The sequence below is a fragment of the Pleurodeles waltl genome, chromosome 5, assembly GCF_031143425.1.
Source record: "Pleurodeles waltl isolate 20211129_DDA chromosome 5, aPleWal1.hap1.20221129, whole genome shotgun sequence".
Lineage (NCBI taxonomy): Eukaryota > Metazoa > Chordata > Amphibia > Caudata > Salamandridae > Pleurodeles > Pleurodeles waltl.
Genome location: NC_090444.1, coordinates 1599211876 through 1599233850, shown reverse-complemented (window position 1 = coordinate 1599233850; position 21975 = coordinate 1599211876). Strand labels below are relative to the sequence as shown.

General features: G+C 44.8%; 1 protein-coding gene across 2 annotated transcripts in view; it reads right to left on the bottom strand.

The window, feature by feature from the left end:
• HPCAL1 (hippocalcin like 1) overlaps window positions 1-21975 on the bottom strand; it is a 1255899-nt gene that overhangs the window by 95358 nt on the left and 1138566 nt on the right. For both annotated transcript variants that reach the window (XM_069235927.1, XM_069235926.1), the window contains one exon: window positions 1174-1572. In XM_069235927.1, coding sequence (XP_069092028.1) covers window positions 1174-1551 — 378 coding nt within the window. In that variant the 5' untranslated portion in view covers window positions 1552-1572. The remainder of the gene's footprint in view (window positions 1-1173; window positions 1573-21975) is intronic.

Genomic DNA, 21975 nt, shown 5'->3' with positions numbered 1-21975 from the left:
TGGGCCGGGGAGTGGGGCTAAAGGCCATGCCCAGCATGGTCTTGGGTGGTTAAGGGGGTTTGGCCACAGGAACTGGTCCCAGGCCAGGCCCTGCAGCCAACCCCACCAAGCATGGCTTTTGGCCATGCATGGCGCAATGTTTGGTGGCTATAGGGGGGTGCCGGCAGGGCCTGGCATGAGTTATAGTTACTTGACTTGAGACAACTCTAACAGGTGATTTTCTATGGTTTTGTATGTTTAAACTGGGAGCCTGAATATAACGTCCCTGTAACTTTTTTTTAAAGTAAATAATATATATATATATATATATATATATATATATATATATATAGTAATGCTGATAGCAAGTAACAGTTCGATTACTCAATTGAATGTGTGAATGGCTTGTAGGGCGGGTTTCCTGCTCCAGCTGTGCATTTTCCATTTTGGAATTATATCAGATGTGAGTCTACCCTAGGAACCTCAAATTACCTGTATCAGTACTAGCTACCATTTTAGCTAGTACTGTATACTGTACTAGCTGTATTGTGTATATATATATATATATATATATATATACACACACACACACACACGCGTTTTTGTATTTTTTTTAGACATCCGATTAACCATTAAGTATTGAGCAAGTACAACGATAATTACATCCAGGAACCGAAACCACATTTTTAAGCAACAGAAACCTATATAGGAACACAAAGAATCTTCCATCTCCAAAAATGATCCATCTTTACTTAGAATCATCTAAATGAAGTGGAATGAGCAGAGTCAATATTTAGTTCAGCTTATATGAACGCCTCATCGAGCAATGGCAAAGTTAGGTTTCTTAACAAAATACACTCAAGACTACAAGACTATGACTATTAAGAAACTGCTTACAATCTCAGCAAGTAACCCAGTAAGGCCGGTCATGCCTTGTTTGCCTCGCACTGCAGCTTACACATATTAATGCAAACCCAAAGAAATAATGATGACGAAAGCTACCATAGGTGATGAACAGAAACCTCCTGTTAGGCCATCCTGGATAGAATTTACTGATTTTAAAAAAGGTAAGGGGATTGATGTATTACATAAATTGTTCTATATGCGTATTGGGCCAGAAAACACCAGTTTCTTTAGTTCTGGATAGACAAACAATATGAGTACAAATAGTTTAGAATGAAAAAACGCTTTTACCTGAACTATTTCAAGCATCTCCCCTCGACTTATGTAGCCATTTCCGTCGAGATCATACATACTAAATGCCCACTTCAGCTTTTGTTCAAGCTTTCCTCGAGAAGTAACACTGAGGGCAATAATGAATTCCCGGAAGTCGATTGTCCCATCACCATTGGTATCGAAGGTGCGAAACACATGTTCTGCAAACTTTGAAGCATCGCCATAGGGGAAGAAGTTTGCATAGATCTTTTTGAACTCATCAACAGTCAAGTGCCCAGTAGGACAATCCTTTAGAAAGCCTTTATACCACTCTTGAAGCTCATGGTCTGTGAATTCGGTGTTCTCTCGAAGATCCTGCAGCACCTCTGGACGAAGCTTGCTGTTCTGCTTCCCCATCCTGCTTCTCTATTTTTGTACCTGAGAGGGGCAAAAGAGAACACAATGACCAAACCACAGTTTTCTGATCAGCTCACCTTTAGGTGTACATGACTAACGACTGCAACAGTAAAATCAAAGCCTAGACTACAGCATTCTTTAGTAGGTCTACCTTTAGTCAGGTATTCTGAGCAGCTCCTATGTTGCTTTCCATGTACTATTCCTTAGACCAGGTAACCAGTGAAGATCATGAAAGAAGGGGTTCCAATATTCCATTGCAAACTGACTGTGATTTCAGCCTTATGAACCTGGTGCCCTCTTCCAGTAGAAGACGTTACTGCAGGAATGCTACAGAGGCTGCACCTTTGTTTTCATTTTATAATAAGAGATATGTTTACTTTTGTTCTCCTACTTAAAATGGTAGCTAGTACTGATACAGGTAATTTGAGGTTCCTAGGGTAGACTCACATCTGATATAATTCCAAAATGGAAAATGCACAGCTGGAGCAGGAAACCCGCCCTACAAGCCATTCACACATTCAATTGAGTAATCGAACTGTTACTTGCTATCAGCATTACTCCTATCTTTACATTAACCAAAAAGACAGAATTAATCATCAACATGGGTGTCCATTCATGGAAGCACAGTGAGACTCCTGAAGCTAGAATATAGTAATTAAACAAATACATTATGATCTGGTGTGTACTCCATGTGATACAGCTCTCTGATAGGGTGCAAGAATGATCACAATACTAATGTTTGCTTAGGTTTAGCGAGGTGACTCTCCAGTATTTGTAGTTATGGAAAATTGTGCACCTAACGTGGGACTAGGTTACAGACGTTAATTGCGCTGAAAACGGGAATTTATTTCTGAACATCTAACTTGTATGTGGTGGTTTTTGATACCTTATAAAAGACCAACAACATGAACGAATAACAGATGATCCAGTTTAAAAGACTACACACTTCACATTTTTAAATATAAGCAGCTCGTAAAAATATATTCAGAAAACAGTTTATCATGTGAAATGAAGGTTACTCTAAATTATACCATAACATTAATCAGTTGGGTACAGGTTGGAGGATCCATTTCCAAATAAAGGAATATTCAGCATCACAAAGGGCAGCTAACCAAATAGAAAATGAGTCTTATCATTGAAAGAAGGAACGTGAAATCAGGGTATGCACATGGGTAAGCAAAATAGAATACTAAAATATTACACTTGCCAAACACTCATATACCAGGTCAGAAACACAAAGCGCACACAAACATTTGAGGGGTGCAGGAGGTTCAAGGGGACAAGTTATGGAAACTGCAAACATTATGCAAGAAAGGGCATGTAGGCTGCTTTGCTGTCTTGGGTACAGGTTAAAAAGCTTGCAGCCCTGCATTTTAATCACCTTCCACCAACCATTATCTCTCCATAGCCTTATACAAGGGGATTGTAGCCACCTTCATCTACAGATAGGAGTACACTTTGTTGTACCGCCTATCCAGTAGATCCCAGAGCACTGCTTTCGAAAACCAGAAAAAACACATGAAGCACCTCTTATAGACTCTCTGGTTGCCACATTCACTGGGAGTAAATTACATAAAAGCCATATGAAACAGGGTGGCACATTCTTCCGAGCCACATGTGGAATGCTGATCCTACAAGAATGCTGAATCTGATTCACTGTAGAGTAAGGAGGATGTCCACGCAAGGTAGCATTTGTCTGCAAGGTATCAAGGTCTGGAATGGGCAATGTTGACCTCTGCAGCTAGCAAATGTGGAAAAGAGAGCCAGTGATGATGGCTGCGCGTAAATATGATGGTGATCTAAATGTAGGGGGTTGTTAGGGAACATGGAGCTGTTTTTGAGAGGCACTTGTAAGTAAGATTGAGAATATGTAAAGGTGCCTCTGTCACTCAACAAGCTCTAGTGAAAGCTTTCCTGGCAATCACAGTAAGCTACCCAATGCTTACGGTGCACCACGTGGAAGGCAGCTGAAATAGCATTTGAGTGGGACAGTGCGCACAGCATTGGACACTGTGTACATGACGGCTGCCAGAAGGCCATGCACAGCAAGACACAATCAAACTGCCTTGGCTGAAATAAAGAAGCATTACCATTGTGTCAACTTGTATTTGTGGATATCCCCTCATCTTGATGTGCTCACTGATACAGGGAAAATAATTAGTTCCTTAGAGCTTGAAGAGCGGTGGGGGGGAGAAGCAACATTATTAGGTTGGCATAACAGCAGGTCTTTTTAGGTTGAGCATAGCAGCGCACAAGCACTGCTTTTCCAACGTGTTGGTATCTATGTGGGCTTTTAACCACGCCCATGTTACGCCCATCACTTCCATTCGTTTGCAGGCTTGCGTTTTAAAATTCTCTTGATTTCATTAGTGAAAGGCATGCAAACGTCATGCCTTTTCTGGTGTTTTGCCCTCCTCGAGAGCACCGGCCAACTACTGAAAACATACGCAGCACCAGGTTTTTAGCATGGTTTCTGGATTATTTTTTCTTTTTATCCCCTGTACAGCATGATTGCACTCAGCAATATTGGAGCTACTTGAATGCCGACCAGTTTACTTCCATTGTTTATTCCTGTTTTTTAGTTGTTTCTGTCACAGATAAACGTAAATGCATTTTTAAAAGCGTATGATTGTTTGTGTGTCTTCACTCATGGTTGTAGTTTTTATATCATTTTTAGGTAGTGTTTGTTTTTTTAATGTCATGGTTGTTTTTTGTTGCAGTTGTGTGTGAATGTATTTGAACCCTTTGGGTTCCATGCACAAGCTGGTCTCGCCCTCGGTAATGGGCTCCCTGTGTGCTGAGAGTGAGACCAGCTCGTATTGCACCCGACCCACAGGTGGTGCACTAGCACTCCCCCTGTGGGCCACCCTGATGATGTTGGCACGCTCACAGCATGCTGATGTCATCACATGCTGCCGGGGGCGTGCGTCAAAAGAGAGGAACTTTTCAGGTGAGTCCTTCTCCTGGGGGTGGTTGGAGGGGGGGAACAGACACAGGGGGAAAGGAACGTTTTTCCTTTCCCCCTGTGCCTGTTTTGAATGGATTCCTGCTCCACGATAGCGTGAATCGAGCCACTAGACACCAGGGATGTTTTCTTGTTGATTAAGGGACGCGACCCCTTAGGCAAGGGGGGCAGAAATCCCACTAGACACTAGGGAAGATTGTTTTTTTTTTAAACAGGGTTGGGCACTATGCCTACCCACACAAGTGAGGTACCATTTTTATCGGGAGACTTGGGGGAATGCTGGTTGGAAGGAAATGTGTGGCTGCTCTCAGATTCCAGAACTTTCTATGACCGAAATTTGAAGAAAAAGTGTTTTCTTTGGCCACATTTTGAGGTTTGCAAAGGATTCTGGGTAACAGAACCTGGTGAGAGATCCACAAGTTATCCCATTCTAGGTTCCCCTAGGTGTCTAGTTTTCAAAAATTCACAGGTTTGGTAAGTTTTCCTATGTGCCGACTGAGCTAGAGACCAAAAACCACAGCTAGGCACTTTCCATAAAAACATGTCAGTTTTCAATGTAAAAATTTGATGTGTCCATGTTGCATTTTAGGGCGTTTCCTGTTGCAAGCACTAGTCCTACCAACACAAATGAGGTACCATTTTTATTGGGAGACTTGGGGGAATGCTGGGTGGAAGAAAATTTGTGGCTCCTCTCAGATTCTAGAACTTTCTATCACAGGAACGTGAGGAAGAAGTATTTTTTATGCCCAATTTTGAGATTTCAAAGAATTTTGGGTAACAGAACCTGTTGAGAGCCCCACAAGTCACTCCAATCTGAATTCCTTTAGGTGTCTACTTTTAAAAAATGTACAGGTTTGGTAGGTTTCCCTAGGCGCCGGATGAGCTGGAGGCCAAAATCCACTGCCAGGCACTTTCCAAAAAACACGTTAGATTTCAATGTAAAAATGTGATGTGTCCATGTTGCGTTTCCTGTCGCGGGCCCTAGACCTACTCACACAAGTGAGTACCATTTTTATCTGGAGACTTGCGGGAACACAGAATAGAAGAACAAGTGTTATTTCCCCTTGTCTTTCTCTACATTTTTCCCATCCAAATGTAAGACAGTGTGTAAAAAAGAAGTCTATTTGAGAAATGCACTGTAATTCACATGCTAGTATGGGGACCCCAGGATTCAGAGATGCGCAAATAACCACTGCTTCTCAACACCTTATCTTGTGCTCATTTAGGAAATACAAAGGTTTCCTTGATACCTATTTTTCACTCTTTATATTTCACCAAATAAATTGCTGAATACCCGGTATAAAATGAAAATCCAATGTAAGGTGCAGCTCATTTATTGGCTCTGGGTACCTAGGGTTCTTGATGAACTTACAAGCCCTATATATCCCCACAACCAGAAGAGTCCAGCAGATGTAACGGTATATTGCTTTCAAATATCTGCCATAGCTGGAGAAAATTTATATAAGAAAACGTGGACAGAAATGGCTCTTTATTCACCTCAATTTCAATATTTTTTTTTTTTTAGCTGTTAGGAACACCTTGAAGGATCAATACAAATTACCCCTTGCTGAAATCAGAATTTTGTCTACTTTTCAGAAATGTTTAGCTGTCTGGGCTCCACATTGGTTTCATACCCATTTCTGTCACTAACTGGAAGGAGGCTGAAAGCACAAAAAATAGTAAAAATGGGGTATGTCCCAGTAAAATGCCAAAATTGTGTTGAAAAGTGTGGTTTTGTGATTCAAGTCGGCCTGTTCCTGAAAGCTGGAAAGATGCTGATTTTAGAACCGCAAACCCTTAGTTGATGCCATTTTCAGGGAAAAAGCACATGCATTCTTCTGCAGCCCTCGTTCCCCATTTTTGATTAAAAAAACTGAATTTTAGTTGTATTTTGGCTACTTTTTGGTCTCCTCTAGGGGAACTCACAAACTCTGGGTACCCCTAGAATCCCTAGGATGTTGGAAAAAAGGACACACATTTTGTGTGGATAGCTTATGTGGACAAAAAGTTATGAGGGCCTAAGCGTGAACTGCCCCAAATAGCAAAAAATAAATAAAGGCTCGGCACAGGAGGGGGAAAGGATGGGCAGCAAAGGGGTTAAAAAACAACTTTTTGTGTGTTTATATGGTAAACGGAGCTTCATAGTGACAAAATAAGCAGATAAACACACTAAAGGTAGCTTTTAAAAATACAATTACGCCATATAGACATCCAACAAAATATTATGTTATAATGTAGCACTTGTAAAAAAGTGCTATATTGTAGCAGCGCTTTCTTTTGTGATTACCTTTGTACACTAAAGAAAGCTCTGCTACATTATAGCACTTTATGTGCTTTTCACTTGTGCTACCACCTGGAATAACACCACTGTTTTTATCCAACAACATAAGTGCACACCACAGACGAGTACATGTTCAAAAGACAATCTCAAAAGAAGTGCTGCTATATTATAGCGCTTTATTATAGTTGCACACTATAAAATTGTATTATAACATATAGCAACTGTAACAAAGCGCTATAATGTAGCAGCGCTTTCTTTTGAGGTTACTTTGGAGCATGTACTTGTCCATGTTTTACACTCATGTTGCTGAATATAAACACTGGGTTTGTCCAGGTGGTAGCACAAGTAATAAAGTGAAACATGTAGTAGTGGTGTTTAAATAAATTTTAAACAACTCATTTTTGTGTGTTTATACAGTAATTGGAGCTGCGTGGTTACAAAATAAGCAGATAAACACTTAAAAGTTTGCGTTTAAAAATACATTTATGCAGAACGTGACATAAAACAACATATATAATATTAAATTGTAGCAACAGTAATATATCGCTATAATGTAGCAGTGCTTTCTTTTGAGATTGGTTTTGTATGCGCAAGAAAGTGCTGCTGCGTTAGAACGCTTTATCGTCTGTTGGGCTGGCATTTACTTAGTTTTATAGTTGGTGAGTAATTTTGTGATAGTTGTATCGTATAGCTTGTTTTAACAGCGTTCTTTGACTTAACACACTTACGCAAAATAATTCTGATTAATTCAGTTCTAGTTTAAAAGATTTCACCTGTGTCAATTGATTATATTTTTATTATAATTGAAATTATTACCGTTAATCGTAGTTTTTTTTTTGTTTTTTTTAAATCTTACTCCGTGTCCATAGTATGTGACAATAGAGCTTAATTAGTAAATAATCCCATGCCGGTGCCTAAGGCTTTCCTTTGCAGTTGCAGTTCAATGTGAATACTGAGGCACCATTATGCTAAAGCCAGCTCTGGTATTTTAAATATATATGTACAGCCACTTTTAACCTCTTTAGCGGAGTGCTTAGTTTGTAAATAGTCACATGCTGGTGCCTAAAGCTGTCCTTCGCAACGCACGGATTTTGCAGTTCAATGTGAATACCGAGGCACCATTACCCCAAAGCCACCTGGGACATTTTTAATATATGTCCAATCACTTTTAACCCCTTTAGCTAGCAGTGCTTAATTTATAATTGCAGTCTAATGCCAAAGGTTTATTTCTGAAAAAGGTTTTTATTCTGTCTATATGATAATTGTAAATGTTTATTAATCTCTCCTTATTGCAATTATGACCATGATTCAGGCCAACTTAACATCCTTGTTACACTCTCACTGTTTGGAAACTCTTGATATGTCTGGGCCACCCTTCTAGTTTATTTCTCTTGTTACTCCCCAATGTGTGTTTTGTGTCTTTTTTAGGGGGGAATTGTGTTAGCCATGCAGCAACTCTGATGGTGGTGTGGTGAAAGTGGTATTCTACTTGAATAAGTATGGTTGATTTAAATTAGGTTGCAAAATGGCAACATTTAAATTTTTTGTTGCAAACAGAGGAAGAAGGTAAATGGAAGTGCTTTAGTTATATGCAATGCCACTGGAATTATGTGGCAGGAAAAGGCTACATTATGAGGCAGGGTTGACCAATTTATGTTGCAAGAAATGTCCAGTTATCAACTTACAATTCCAATAGCTCTAACTCACGCAAATGCAAGACCTATTACATTGCAAATGCTTGTTTTTTTATCAGGATGCAAAGATACAGGAAGTAAACACAAAGAAATGAGCACGCCTAAAATAAAGAGTGAAGAGAAGTGAGAGACAATGAGAAAAGAGTGGATAAAACAACATAAAAGAGCATAATGAATAACTATGAAGAAACTGTAGATCTATAATGCAGAAATATATTGAATAATATCCTTGGACAGAAGTGCTTTGCTATTTAAATGCATGTTTGTTCTTTGTCAGAGGGGCCTGAGGCCAAAGGACTATCTTTGGGGCAGTCACGGCTTGTGGTTTTAGAGGGGGTGGGGTGGCATGCGGGGAAGGAAGGGAGGGGTTGAAATATGAATACATTTTAACAAAATAAAAATAAACTTACCTGGACCGCCGCCTGGAGAACCGTGCTGCTCCTCGCCTCTTCCTGCAGGCACAGGCTCCCAGCCTGCCCTGCAGCCAATCCTGACTCTGCTCAAAGCAGCATCAGGGTTGGCTGGGAGGACCCAGCCAGGACACTCGCAGGCAGATTGGGAGCCTGTGCAGGCTCTATCCAGCCCAGCAACTGTGTTGCTGGGCTGGAAAGACCCCTGTGTGCATGTGTGTATGGCCGTCCGTCTCGGGCCAGCCAAACACACATGCACTCTGAGGGGAGTGTACAGAGCACTCCCCTTGCTCGTCACAGCCTGTGGCCCGCCTCTTTCACAAGGAAGGGATAATAAACACAGTTTATTATCCCTTCCTTGTGAAAGGATTCAGAATGGTTGCTGCTGGCAGGGGGCGGCACTCTTCCGCAACATGGAGGAGCCAACCCTGCTTTGGGGATTGAGTAGAATGTGAGTGTCCATATTTGTCCTGATGGTTGGAGAAAACGATTACAGAAATGTAAAAGTCGTATGTATTTATTTCAGTGGGCCGGTGAGGATGATGTAAGGTTATTACCATGAAACAGGCTGGGTCAATAAAGTAATTTTTTTTATGTCCTCTTGTTGTCACACATTCACAACCAATACTTGTTGCAGTTGAGTTCAGTTTATTGATAGTTCATTTAAATCATGCAATAAAATGGACAACTCACAGCATTTCACATATAACAGAGATGCAACAAATCATAAAATAACCCAGAATTTGGTTTCTTAATTGCCCTTCAAATTGATATAAAAATATATAACCACCCCCAGAGGCTTCAAGCAGAGACCGGGGGGTTTTAATACTGAGGCATATATGTAACTCTCCATCAGGAGATGTGTCGGGCCAAAAACCTGGGACGGTAATAATACAGAATTTTGAAGAAGGCAGGGATTAGCAGGCTGAGATTGACATGGCAGCGGAGAGAGTCACTTATAATAGTAGGGGGTGCCCATGTAAATTTCTCAAGGTATGGATGAGCTGGTTAAAGTACCATGACCTTATGTCTGCTGACGATGTAATCAGTCATACACAGTGACATAGCTCCAAGTGTGTACTGTAATGTCATTCTGTTTTCCACAAAATGTTATCCTGTACCTACTCTGCTGCTTGATGCCTTGTAATGAGTGTACATATGCTGATGCAGTGATGTCTTGCTTCCCCCTGCTGTTTTGAAATTGGTACAGGTGCGGGTTTGCACCCTACTTTGTTGTTGACATGCCTAAACAAAATAAACATACTTAAAAAAATATATTTATATTTAATGTAATGCAATGTCACCTTCATGAGTTTTACCACCCTTCCAGTCATTGAAAGGTCGTCAGTGCTAACAGCATACCTTATGGCACCTAAAACGTCTCAGTAACCTTTTGCAGTAAAGAAAAGAACCAAGCCTTTTTCTACATTCTATAAACAATTAGAGACACGCACAAAGAATATGAGTTGATGACTCCAAAGTCCAGCCAAGTAAACAACACGTTTTGAGTGGCCACAACACAATGGCCATAAGTACCTAAATTCCATTCATGGAATTTCTAAAAGAAGCTACCAGATGCATAACTTGTACTCAGGGCCTGTAAGTCAAAGCTAATAGTCGTCCTGAAGCACTGATTGAGCCACCCACTTAAGAAGCCCCTTTAAACATGTCCCAGGCCTACCATTGCAGATGTGTATCAAGTTTAAAACTGCCATGTTAATCTGGCAAAATAAACCCTTTGCCAGTCCCAAAGCTTCCTTTTTAATATATATAAGTGACCCCCAAGGTAGGACCTGGACAGCTCAGAGGTCAGGGTGCAGTGTAATGTAGGACATGTAATTTTACGTTTTGCATGTCCAGGTACTGAAAAACTCCTATGCTTTTTTTTTTTACTACTGCAAGCCCTACCTCTCTCATAGGATAACATTGGTGTTACCTTATTACATTACAAGCTATAATTTCTAAATGGGAACCAGTTCATGTTTGGCGTAATTAAAAACCCTCCCTTGTGGTATAGTGGGAAAGTTGATATTTTCCTGCCTTAGTCATTTACTGCCTGTAGCCTGTCTAAGTCAAATGGCTTGGTGTAGCGGATAGTTGAGCTTTGTGTATTTCTCCTAAACAACCACACACAATAGAGAGCTTAGGTGTTCCTGGATGGACCATCACTGGTCGGATAGGAAGGTGGAACTGGGCACAGCCTTACTTACACTTGAATAGGCTGTGTCCTCCCTTCATTCAAAGGGCTGCATACCCCCAAGTGGTTAGTCTAAAGCTGGGACAGGTTAGGCAGGATGCATGGAGACTTCAAATGGAAACCTCTAGAAGCTTCTCCCAACTTCCAGAGGAAGGGCACCTGATATAGATATTGGACCTCAGCCACCACCTCTTCAATACACTTCTGGACCTGTGGATACTCTGCAAAGAAGGACTGCTGTGTTGTGGAAAGGACTACCACTTCGCTGGACTGATGTTCTGAAGGACTGCTGCCCTGCTGTGTTGACCTGCTGCCATCTTGCCTGGGTGAGAAGGACTAGACACACATCTGTTGAACCCAGGTCCTGAGAGTGACTCCAATGGCTAGTTGGCTGGCCTCCTAACTTGAGCCCCAGGAACACTAGGGCTCCAAAAATCACGACCCCAGGACCTGTACTCGACCACCACTGAGTCTACCCTGCCAAGTGGTGCCACCCAACTCCTGGACCATTGAAATGGGGCCTAAGGTGCTTTGGCAGTCTCTGTGTTGATGCAGCAAAACCAACGCATCTCCTAAGGTGAGTAGTGCAATCCGGAGCAAAACCAATGTATTGTCGATGCTCAGCAAAGATTCGCAACACATTGCAGCCTGTAGATTCAGCAGAACTATTGCAGTGACTGAGACCCTAGCAACCTTTGTCTATGACAGTCATGATGACGACGCCGGACTCTGCATCACAGCCTCACAGCTTTTCGGAACAGACGCATCACACCAACTGCGCACTGCATCTTCGATGCAGGTCCTCATGCTGCAGTCTCCTCGCCTCTCAGAACTGACGGATCCCTTTAGCTGTGTAACTTCAGCTTCAATGCAGACCTTTGCAACGCCCCGCAAACAGGGACTGACAGTACTTCATTCAGCGGGCTTAGCTGAGTCCCTGTAACCGGCCCTCATTTCATCGCAGTCAGCTTGAACTTGTCCCAGTCCAACATGACCAGATATTCACAGATGAAGCAGTGTTCTTTTTGGCACTATATTTACTGATACCCTTAAACCTGCATGTCTCCGGTTGTACTGATTGGATTTTTGTCATTTTGGTCTTGTTTAATTTATTAAAAAGTTATTCTATTTGTCAAATCCTGGGTGGGATCCTTTTATGGTGTTTTCACTGTGTTACTGTTTGAAGTACTGCACAAATACTTTAGACATTGCCTCTAGGTTAAGCCTGACTGCACTGTGCCAAGGTTCCAGAGGGTTGAGAACAGGTTAATGTGGGTTCTGCTTGTGACTTCATCCTATCAAGCATTGTTGTTTCTGCTTGAATAGGGTTCTACCACCTTCACCAGTAGCCCCATCTCTTACACATTATAAAAAGTATAGGTTACTGGTCTGCTCCTCTATCTTCTGTATTCAATAACATATTGTCTGCAAGCCAAATACTGTTATCTTGGAAAAGCTCCATCATATAGCTGATCTATAACCATGGGTCTAAAACAAAATCCAACAATATGATTGCTTTGTAGGACGTGGAAGGCTAAATGTTTACAAACGTTATTGAAAAATATGCCATTTTGGGCAGTAGAGAATGAAATATTACATTTCCATCAAGCAGGCTTTAAGTCCAGCAGCTCAACCCTGTATCATTTAGTCACAATAAACTGTCTTAAAACAAAGCACTACTCTTGAAAGACCAGATGCTATGTGCCTGCTTCATCAACTACTTGGCTGCCTTCGAAGACGTAGACTAGAATAATCTGAAATTGAAATTAGTATAGTGGGGAATTGGCCAAACAATTTTACATTTAATGTTTACTTTTTTTTGCATGTGCAGATGACCTTGTCATTTTCTCAATTACACAAATCCGATTACATCGTCAGTGGGGGAAAATCCTGGCCACTTTCTAACCAATGGGGTAAAAGTTCCCACGGGTGACCATATCCACTTTTATAGTACTTCCTCTGTTTTTTACTGCAAACAATCCCACCATGACTCTCCCTGCTAAAAAACAACATGGCAGAACTTTTCCTCCGCTATGCAGAGCTCCTATGGCCACCCTAGAGGTGTGAAGAGGGAAATCAGCATCCCTTCCTCTGTGGTCACTCAAAAGTGATTATGGGGCTACCTCCTCCCCCACTGATCTCGCTGCTTTACTTGCTGTGGGCTTTTTTACTAGCAGAGGAGCTGCAAGTATAGGGTGCCCAGGTATTAACAACATCTGCTTGAGACAGGATGGGCCTCTTTGAAGTTTATTAGGTTCATGGGCCAAGGTAGATGGTCAGTCTTCTAGATAAAGAGAACATCTTCCAACACAAAATGCCTTTGTTTTAGCTCTGGAATCAAGCTCACAGCTTATTAAGGAGGCCATCCAGCTCATGGGTGACAGTTGGAAGCTCATATATATGGGCTTCTATAAGCTTTAGGCAGGTAACATTTTAAATGTATCAGTTCTAAAATATCTATTACAAATCTGAACTTTCCAATGATGTGTGTTTGTAATAAATATTTTAAAAGTCCAAATATGAACTTTGCAGTTGCTTCCTATGTAGAGATAGCAAATAATGAATGTAATCTTGTACCCCTATGCTTTCCCGTGGAACAGCTACAGTGAGTAAAGCTCTGAAGACTTTTTTTTAATTAAAAAAGGAGCAATATCCGCATATATACAGAACCAATACATTATAAATTAGTAAAATTTAGAATGTTTCTAATAAAAAAGTACAATATGAATCAAGATTCATGCAGGATATTTCATGTGGCACAGTGCAATTCAGTTAAGCTCCATCATCCCATTTCTTAAGTAGTGATCCTTCTAACTGTAATGGGATGGCCCACAACAGATAGAACACTTTTGGAAGCACGGAAATCTTAAGTACATTATATCTTACCACTACAGTCAGATGTAAACCATTAATGCACCTAAAATCTGAAACACCTTAATGATATCAGCTGGTTTGGAAGCCAAAGAATGATCTCCCTTTTTAATAATATCAATATTCCAATCCACATCCCTTTGCCTGGTGTGCAATGCCAGTAGTCTACCGACTGCCTCCCCATATTCATAACTCTCAACTCTGTATACCTGAAACCTTGCCGTTAATTCCCTTGCATAACAGCTGTTGATCATAGCTTTCACCACTGCTATTCTCTGTTGGATCATAGCCTACTGTGACCTCCTTCATGTGTTGGCCTTCAAGGGCAGCCAACTCCTGGTATAAACTGTTGATTTCCATAAGCCGTTGTTTGCAGGCTTGTGCAGAAAAGTTGATAACCTGCCCTCTCACTCCTGCCTTTAATGCATCCCAGACCTCCCCTCTGAGGGCACTACCTCTAAAATCTTCCAGGAGGTCCCTTATCCATGTTTTCATATGATTCACATAAAGCGTGTTTAACAACAGGTTCCTGTCAAAAGTCCATCCACCCGGAGGTCTACTTGAACACAGGCCATATAAATCTAAAACTAAAGGGATTATGGTCAGAGACTATCCTAGGGAGACCTCTATTCTCACCCCTATGCAATAAACCAGGGGAGATTAGGAAATAGTCCAGCCGGATGTACTTGCTATGCAGGCATGAGAAATAAGTGTACCCAGGATCCGGGGCTTTAAAATGCCATCCCAAACATCCACCAGTCTCTAACTATGCATTAAGTTCTGCACTGCTCTATAGACCTGGGGCTACATTCCCAGATAGCTACTTCCCTGATTCCCGCCAACCTCAAGATGCAGCTTTAGATCACCACAATCAATCACGGGGTAGGCTAGGTTGCCAGTTCCACCTATAGGTCCTCAAAAAGAGTTGGTTCATTATGATTATAGCCATAAGTGGAACATATAGTAAACCCGGACACTGCAGTCACATCTACCCTGTTTATCCTGTAGCTTACGCTTAGTACTGTTTTTATACTCCTTAGCCAGTATAGCCACACCTCTGATGAAGGAGCTCTGGGTGGTACACACAAGAAGGATATACCCTTGCACCTTAAGTAACTCCCTCTTCCCCATTGGATGCATGTTTTCTGTTCACAAATAATATCTGGTGCCAGGAGCCTGATTATGTCAGTTACCCTTTGCTGCCTAAGCTTGTCATTAAGACCTCCCACATTAACTGAACAGATAGAAAGTTTACCCACCTAACAAGTATCTGAAAGGCCCAATGCGAGACCGATCTGATCCCCTGCTCCCTTATCTAAAGGTGAACTGAACTTTCCCCTAATAAATGCTGTACCCCAGCTTTGCAGGGAAATCTTGTGCTGCACGTTCTCCATGTTTTTACTTTTTAACTTGCTTTTGCTCCTTTTTTGGTGCTTTATGATGCACCTCTCTCCCCCTCCCCCACCCAGCTCATCCCTCACACAAGACACCACCTTCTCACCCTCTCTTTATCCCCACAACCTCCCCACCCATGAGAAGCGAACAAACCACATATTGGTCTGTGGGGATGAGAGAAGCCTCCCTGACCAGTCACCAGAATAAGCACGCAGTCCCCATGCATGTATACCCAGCACAAAGTGCATCAGCTCCTTCTCCCAAGAGAATCACCATTAGTACCCACACTCCCACCACTTTTATACATCGATTCCCCCAGATATCGTCAACCCATTTTCATTCCCCTTTTAACCAGTCATTTCCCCTAGATTGTCTTTTGACTGGATTTCAGACAAACATCTATGTCTTATAATTTCAGATTACCTTCAGCCGCGCAGGACTCAACAGAAAGGCCTGAGCCCCTTTATCCTGGAAGGGTTTGAGAAGCTGAAGAAGGTGGCAGCGTCTCTCAACAGTTGTGTGACAAAAGTCTGGTTTGACAAAAAAGAAGCAATGCCCTACAGTCCTTCTGGCATTGCTTTTTCATAGATAGCATGTCTCAGTAAACAATGTCCTATGTAGCCCAGGAATGCTCGTGGCTTTCTATATTGCAACTTGTACTGCTTCTGAAATAACAGGATTTGATGTGCTTGCTGATACTCTGAGCCCCAATTCCAACTTTTCAGCTCGGGATATCACACATGACTCTCAACCTGACCACAGGCACCCGCAACCTCTGATAAGATCTGACATTCTTTCCATTATGGCAGCACATGATTTGGCAACTTCATGACCAGAGCCTTACAGCTTGCGTATAGCAGCAAGGACCCTATGGCTGTGGAGCCGGGTTTCCTCCCTATGAGCCATGATGCTCTGGTAAATAGATTCTAAAGTAGGATGATTCAGATTGGAGGCTTTCGAGGGACCTGAACCGACTCTTCAACTAATTGTGCAGTCAGTGAGTAATCCCACTTCAGGCCTTTCCCTGAAGCTGCACGCTGCTCGCCCTTTTGCTAGTTGTATAAGAAAAAGATCCATCAATAAATTCGCTAGGCACATAGTTCCTAAAACCACTTGTCTGTTCCGAATCCTCCTCCTCAGACTATTCTGAGCCTTCCGATAAAGAAAAAAGCATTCATCACCCTCCAAATGAGCCTCCTTTTCTAGCCCCCATAGGAGACCTTCTAGTGTGCCTGCTAGGCTTCCGAGCATTAATCAGTTTATGTACCTCCTTATTGATGCCTTTTAGCTTAGATTTTACAGGCCTCAAGCGCCGCAAGTCTGTCGCTGTGAGTCGCCCTCAAATCTAGACACCACCTCCCCCATTTTCTCCTTAATGTCACTAGCAGAGCATAGCGCAGGGGTGTTTACCTTCAAAGATGTTACGCAACATGACTGTCAATTACAAAAACTGAAGGAACCGGGTTGAGGGGGTGGCTTACCTCTGTATAAAGTGTCTGCTGGGGAGCGTGTCCAAGATGGCGGAGCGCTAAGACGTGTTCGTCAGTGCTCTGCTGCCTCGACCCAGGAACGTGCTTTGCGGCCCGTTTGGGGGAAGCCTGGAGGCTCCCCCGTATCGTGAGGCTCCCTCGGGGTCTAGTGCGGCTCGGCGGTGATCGGATCCAGGCTGCGCCGCTCCCGCAGGAGGAGCTGACTTCGGCCCCGGGGTCGGGGCGGGCCTGAGGAGCGGCGCACGAGGCGGACTGGGCCATGGGCGGGCCCTTCCCTGGCGGCTCTCCTGAACTTTCGGACGAGGACTGGGGGGCCTGCGGGCTCATTCTGGGCCCCAGAGCAGCTGGTTTGCGCCGCAGGACCCGGCGCCTGGTGACTTCAGCGCCCTAAGGGAGAGGGGCGCTCCCTCATGCTCCATTGGACTGGGGGCCGCAGGCGGGGCCTCCTTGATCTGGCGCCTCGGAGTGGAGCCCTGTGAAGTGTGGGCCCCAGTGGAACGTAGGGGCCCAGTTGCCTGGCCTTTGAACTCCACATTTAAATTTTTGACAAGTGTGGTCCTGCATTCCATTGGGAAAAGGCGGCAGGAGCGGATATCTGCAGGTGGTGGCTGCTATCGCTGGGCCTGGTCACGCCCCCAGACGGGATGGCATGTTCTGATTGGTCTCGGACTGAAACCCTGAGGGCCCTGCGGGATTGAACCGGCGAAGTGAGATTAGGCCGGCGCGCCATGGCGACATCAAAAGCCAAACGCGAGCGCTCAGTGAGGGATATGCTGGCAGGGGCGCGCTCGACATCCGGGACTGCGGCGGAGGACTTACCTGAGACAAGGGCCTTGGAGAGTCAGGAGGAGAGTTCTCCCGTTACGAAGGGCTTTCTGTCCTCCCTGTTTGAGTCGCTCCGGGGCTATATCCAAGAGCTGCGTAGGGACATCTCACAGGAAGTGAAGGAGCTACGAGGAGAGGCTACCTCCTTGGGTGAACGTGTATTGCAGCTAGAGGACAGTGAGATCCCTCGCGGTGGAGAGGTTGCCGGCCTGCAACAGGAGGTAGTCCGCCTCCGAGAGCAGCAGGACCTCCTCCAGATGGTAGTGTAGGATTTGGAAAATCGCTCGAGGCGACAAATATTCATATTAGAGGGTCCCCGGTTGGTGCTGAAAAAGAGGACATCGGGGGCTACGTGGTGGACCTGTTTCGCTCCCTGCTTGGCACAGATGAGCCACAGGAGGTAGTCTTGGATCGGGTACATCGAGTTGGGTGCACCGGGGGCCCTGGAGACCGTCCCCCAGACATTTTAGCCTGCCTCCACAATTTTGTCCTTAAAGAAAAGATTCTACAGCGGGCCCCCAGCCTCCAGAATGTACGCTTTCGTGGGCATGAACTCCAGCTATTCCATGACCTATCTGTGCGGACTCTCCAGAGGCGGAGCGAATTCAGACCGATCACGGATCACTTGAGAGAGCACAATGTGTCCTATTCCTGGGGCCATCCATTCCGCTTGGTCTTCCGCTGGGAGGAGCAGCTCCAACAGGTGAAATCCGTTTTGGAAGCTAGCCGCGTCCTGGGTCTGGATAATGTTGCCCGGGAGGCGAGCAAGGGGGCTGCTCTGCCAGCCGGGGGCCCTCCTAGGTGGCGGAGAAAAGAGAAGAAAAGGAGGCTTCAGCCCCCGAAGGCCTCAGAGCTGAGATCGGAGAGAGAAGCCGCTTTGAACAGTGTGGCCGCAGGAACCTCAACCTAGTGTGGACACCCAGGGGCGCTCGGGATTGTCATCGGCCGCATTGCTAACAATATGCTGACTGTCGGAGAGGGACAGGGTGGCGGGGGCAATGGACTTGGTTACCCGACATGGTTGGAGTTATTGCCCCGTGGAGATTGCACCTCGTGAGGATGGACGACCGATGACTTCTGTGTTCTACGCACCTGTTGTGCTTATTAGTTGTCTGTTGTTGGGTTTCCCTGCGATGCTGGCTCTTTGTAGAGACACCCTCAGGCCTGCGTTCTCTAGGAGGTCTAGGCACTAATATAGGGGGGGGGTCCCCTGTTGTGCTCCTGCCTCTTCTGCTTGCTCTCCTCAGTATAGGCTATGACCATTAAATGTATAAGTTTAAATGTTAGGGGGCTCAATAACCCTACCAAGCGGCTAGCCATCTTATCAGCGTTAGAGAGATCCAGGAGTCATATATTTCTCTTGCAGGAGACGCACCTGGTCTTCAAAGATACCTATCGTATGCGCTCTAAATGGTTCCCCAGGCAGTTCTGGTCCTCGCTGCCATCAAAACATGCAGGGGTGGCGATATTATTATCACGCTCATTTCTGGGGGAAGTGATATCAAGATTGCATGAGGTTCCAGGGAGGCTTCTGGCCATGAGGCTTAGACTAGGAGGTTCTTCATTTACGATTGGTTCCTTATACGTGCCTAATTCCCAACAAGAAACCTTCCTAAGACAGTCTTTGACTCCACTGCTCCAATCTCCTGATGGTGCTATATTGCTGGGGGGTGATTTTAATCTGGTGATGGATGGGGACCTAGATCGCTCAGGCCATCGGTATGGGCAGACGGGATCTTTGTCGGATGCAGGGCGGCAGTGGAGTGAATGTGGTCTGGTGGATGTGTGGAGGAGTGCGCACCCCTCGTTGAGGGACTACTCTTTTTACTCATCAGCAACCAAAACTTACGCTAGGTTGGATCTTTTTCTGGATCAGGGTCAGAGATTCAGCGATTGAGCCACGGGCATTGTCAGATCATGCCCCGGTTACAGTTGAGATCCATATGGACATGGAGAAGGTTAGTACACCGGTATGGAGATTTAGGGATTCGATGCTTCAGAATGGCGCGACGGTAGAGGCAATCCGAAGGGCAATAACAGATTATTTTAGCTTTAATGATGATGGGTCAATAAGCATTGCAACACTGTGGGAGGCACTGAAGGCGGTCTTGAGGGGTGAGGTGATGTCGCTCTCTTCTAGGGACAATAAGGCAAGAAGCCGACTCAGGGCGGACCTGGAGCAGCGAGTGAGGGTGTTAGAGTGTTTGCATAAACACACCAGTGCTCCTAGAATATGGCGAGAGCTAGAGAAGGTGCGAAAGCAGCTGAGGAGGTTGGACTGGGACAGGGCAGAGTACGCAGTAGTCCGCCTTAAACAAAAATATTACGTGTGAAGTAACAAGTGCGGCAAGATACTGGCACATAGGTTGAGAGCGCAGCGTCAATGATAAAAATGGTGCGACTCCTTTCTGGAGCAGAAGCACGCACGAGCGACCAAATTGCGCAGGCTTTTGCGGAATTCTATCGCAGTCTAAATAGGGCTGAGGAGCCCGGTGCCTTAACTTCGGAATCCTTCTTAGAGGGCATAGCAATTACTCCTTTGTCTGAAAGAGAGGCCACCGCGTTAGATCAACCTATAAGGGCAGAGGAGGTTATATCAGCGATCACTCGGCTGACCGGGAAGTCACCTGGCCCGATGGTTTCTCTGTGCTTTTTTATAAATCCTTCTGCGTGGAACTTGTTCCCGTTCTTGTGCGACTCTTTAATTCCTTTCGCCAAACGGGTGTTCTTACGCCTAGTATGTGAGACGCTACTATCGTGGTTATCCCGAAACCGGGGAAGGATCTCCCTCCTGAATATTGATGCCAAATTGTTCACTGTCATTTTGGCACACCGCCTCAACTATTATATGACTGGGCTTGTCGATCCCGACCAAGCGGGATTTATACCGCATAGGCAGTGTAGCGCTAATACCAAACACTTGCTTCACCTCTTGGATAAAACAGAATGCTCTCGTAGGGCGGCGCTCTTCCTATCTATCAACGCTGAAAAGGCGTTCGACAGGGTTCATTGGCCATACCTGTTGAAGCTGCTCGAACGCTTTGGGCTTGGTACGGGCTTCATGTTGTGGATCCGTTGCATTTATCAGGCGCCTAGGCGGCGGTTCGAGTTAACGGGACACTTTCTTTGCTGTTCGCCGTCCAAAGAGGGACCAGGCAGGGGTGTCCGCTTTTGCCCCTCCTGTTCGCGCTGCTCTACATGGAGCCTATGGCGCAGATGCTTTGGGCCAACCCTCAGATCACGGGCGTGAAGTTTGGGGGGGATGAACATCTTATATCGCTATACGCAGACTATGTCATCCTTACTCTGGAGGAGCCGATGACCTCACTACCGGCACTAATGGGCGCTTTAGAGGAGTTTGGACGGGTCTCGGGGTTCCGAATGAACATGCTTAAATCGCAGGCTATGGGCAAGTTCATCAGTGCAGAACATGAAAGGGACCTGAGGGCCCGATTCCGCTTTACATGGACCTCCTCAGGGCTTCCGTACTTGGGGATCGAGCTGGGCTCTACAGTCGCCCGCACAACGACATCAAACTATGCGAAACTAACCCAGGAGGTGCAACGCGATCTAGATACGTGGGGGAAACTTAAATTGTCTTGGTTGGGCAGGGCTGCGGCAGTGAAGATGACCATCCTACCACGTATACTTTATTTGTTTCAGGCGCTCCCGCTGGACCCCCCACCGCGAACGATAGTGACCCTCCAGGCGGCTATTCTAAGATTCATATGGGAAGGGAAGGTGGCGCGGTTATCGCGGCAGGTCCTGTATCGCTCTAAGAGGGATTTTTTCCTCTTGGAATGGAGCCGACCATCTTCTGAGAAGCATTGGTGTTTTATGGACCAGGCAGTGGCTGGCTCTCACATATGGAAGGAACCTTGGCTCAAGCGTTGGCACAGAGCGCAGGGGTTGTATATATCCCCGGTTACGGAGGCCTCGATGAGAGTGTGGGACCGGGTAGCCGGCAGGGTGGGTTTGACGACTTTCCCGTCCCCAATGACTCCCCTGGGAGCGAACCCCGATTTTGGTCCGGGCCTACAGACTGAAGCATTGCGTCGGTGGTATGAGGGGGTTGCAAAAGGGTGGGATATCTCTTCGATGAGCAAGGGGTTATCCCCTTTGATCAGCTGAGGGAGCTATATGGCCTAACTGAGTCTGACAGGATAATGTACTACCAAATAAGACACTGGGCCCTGCTTCCAGCTAATAGGATGTTAATAGATAGACCGTTAACACCGTTTGAAAAGTGGATTCAAATGAAAAAGGGCGATAAGCGCGTGGTTTCTGATCTCTATG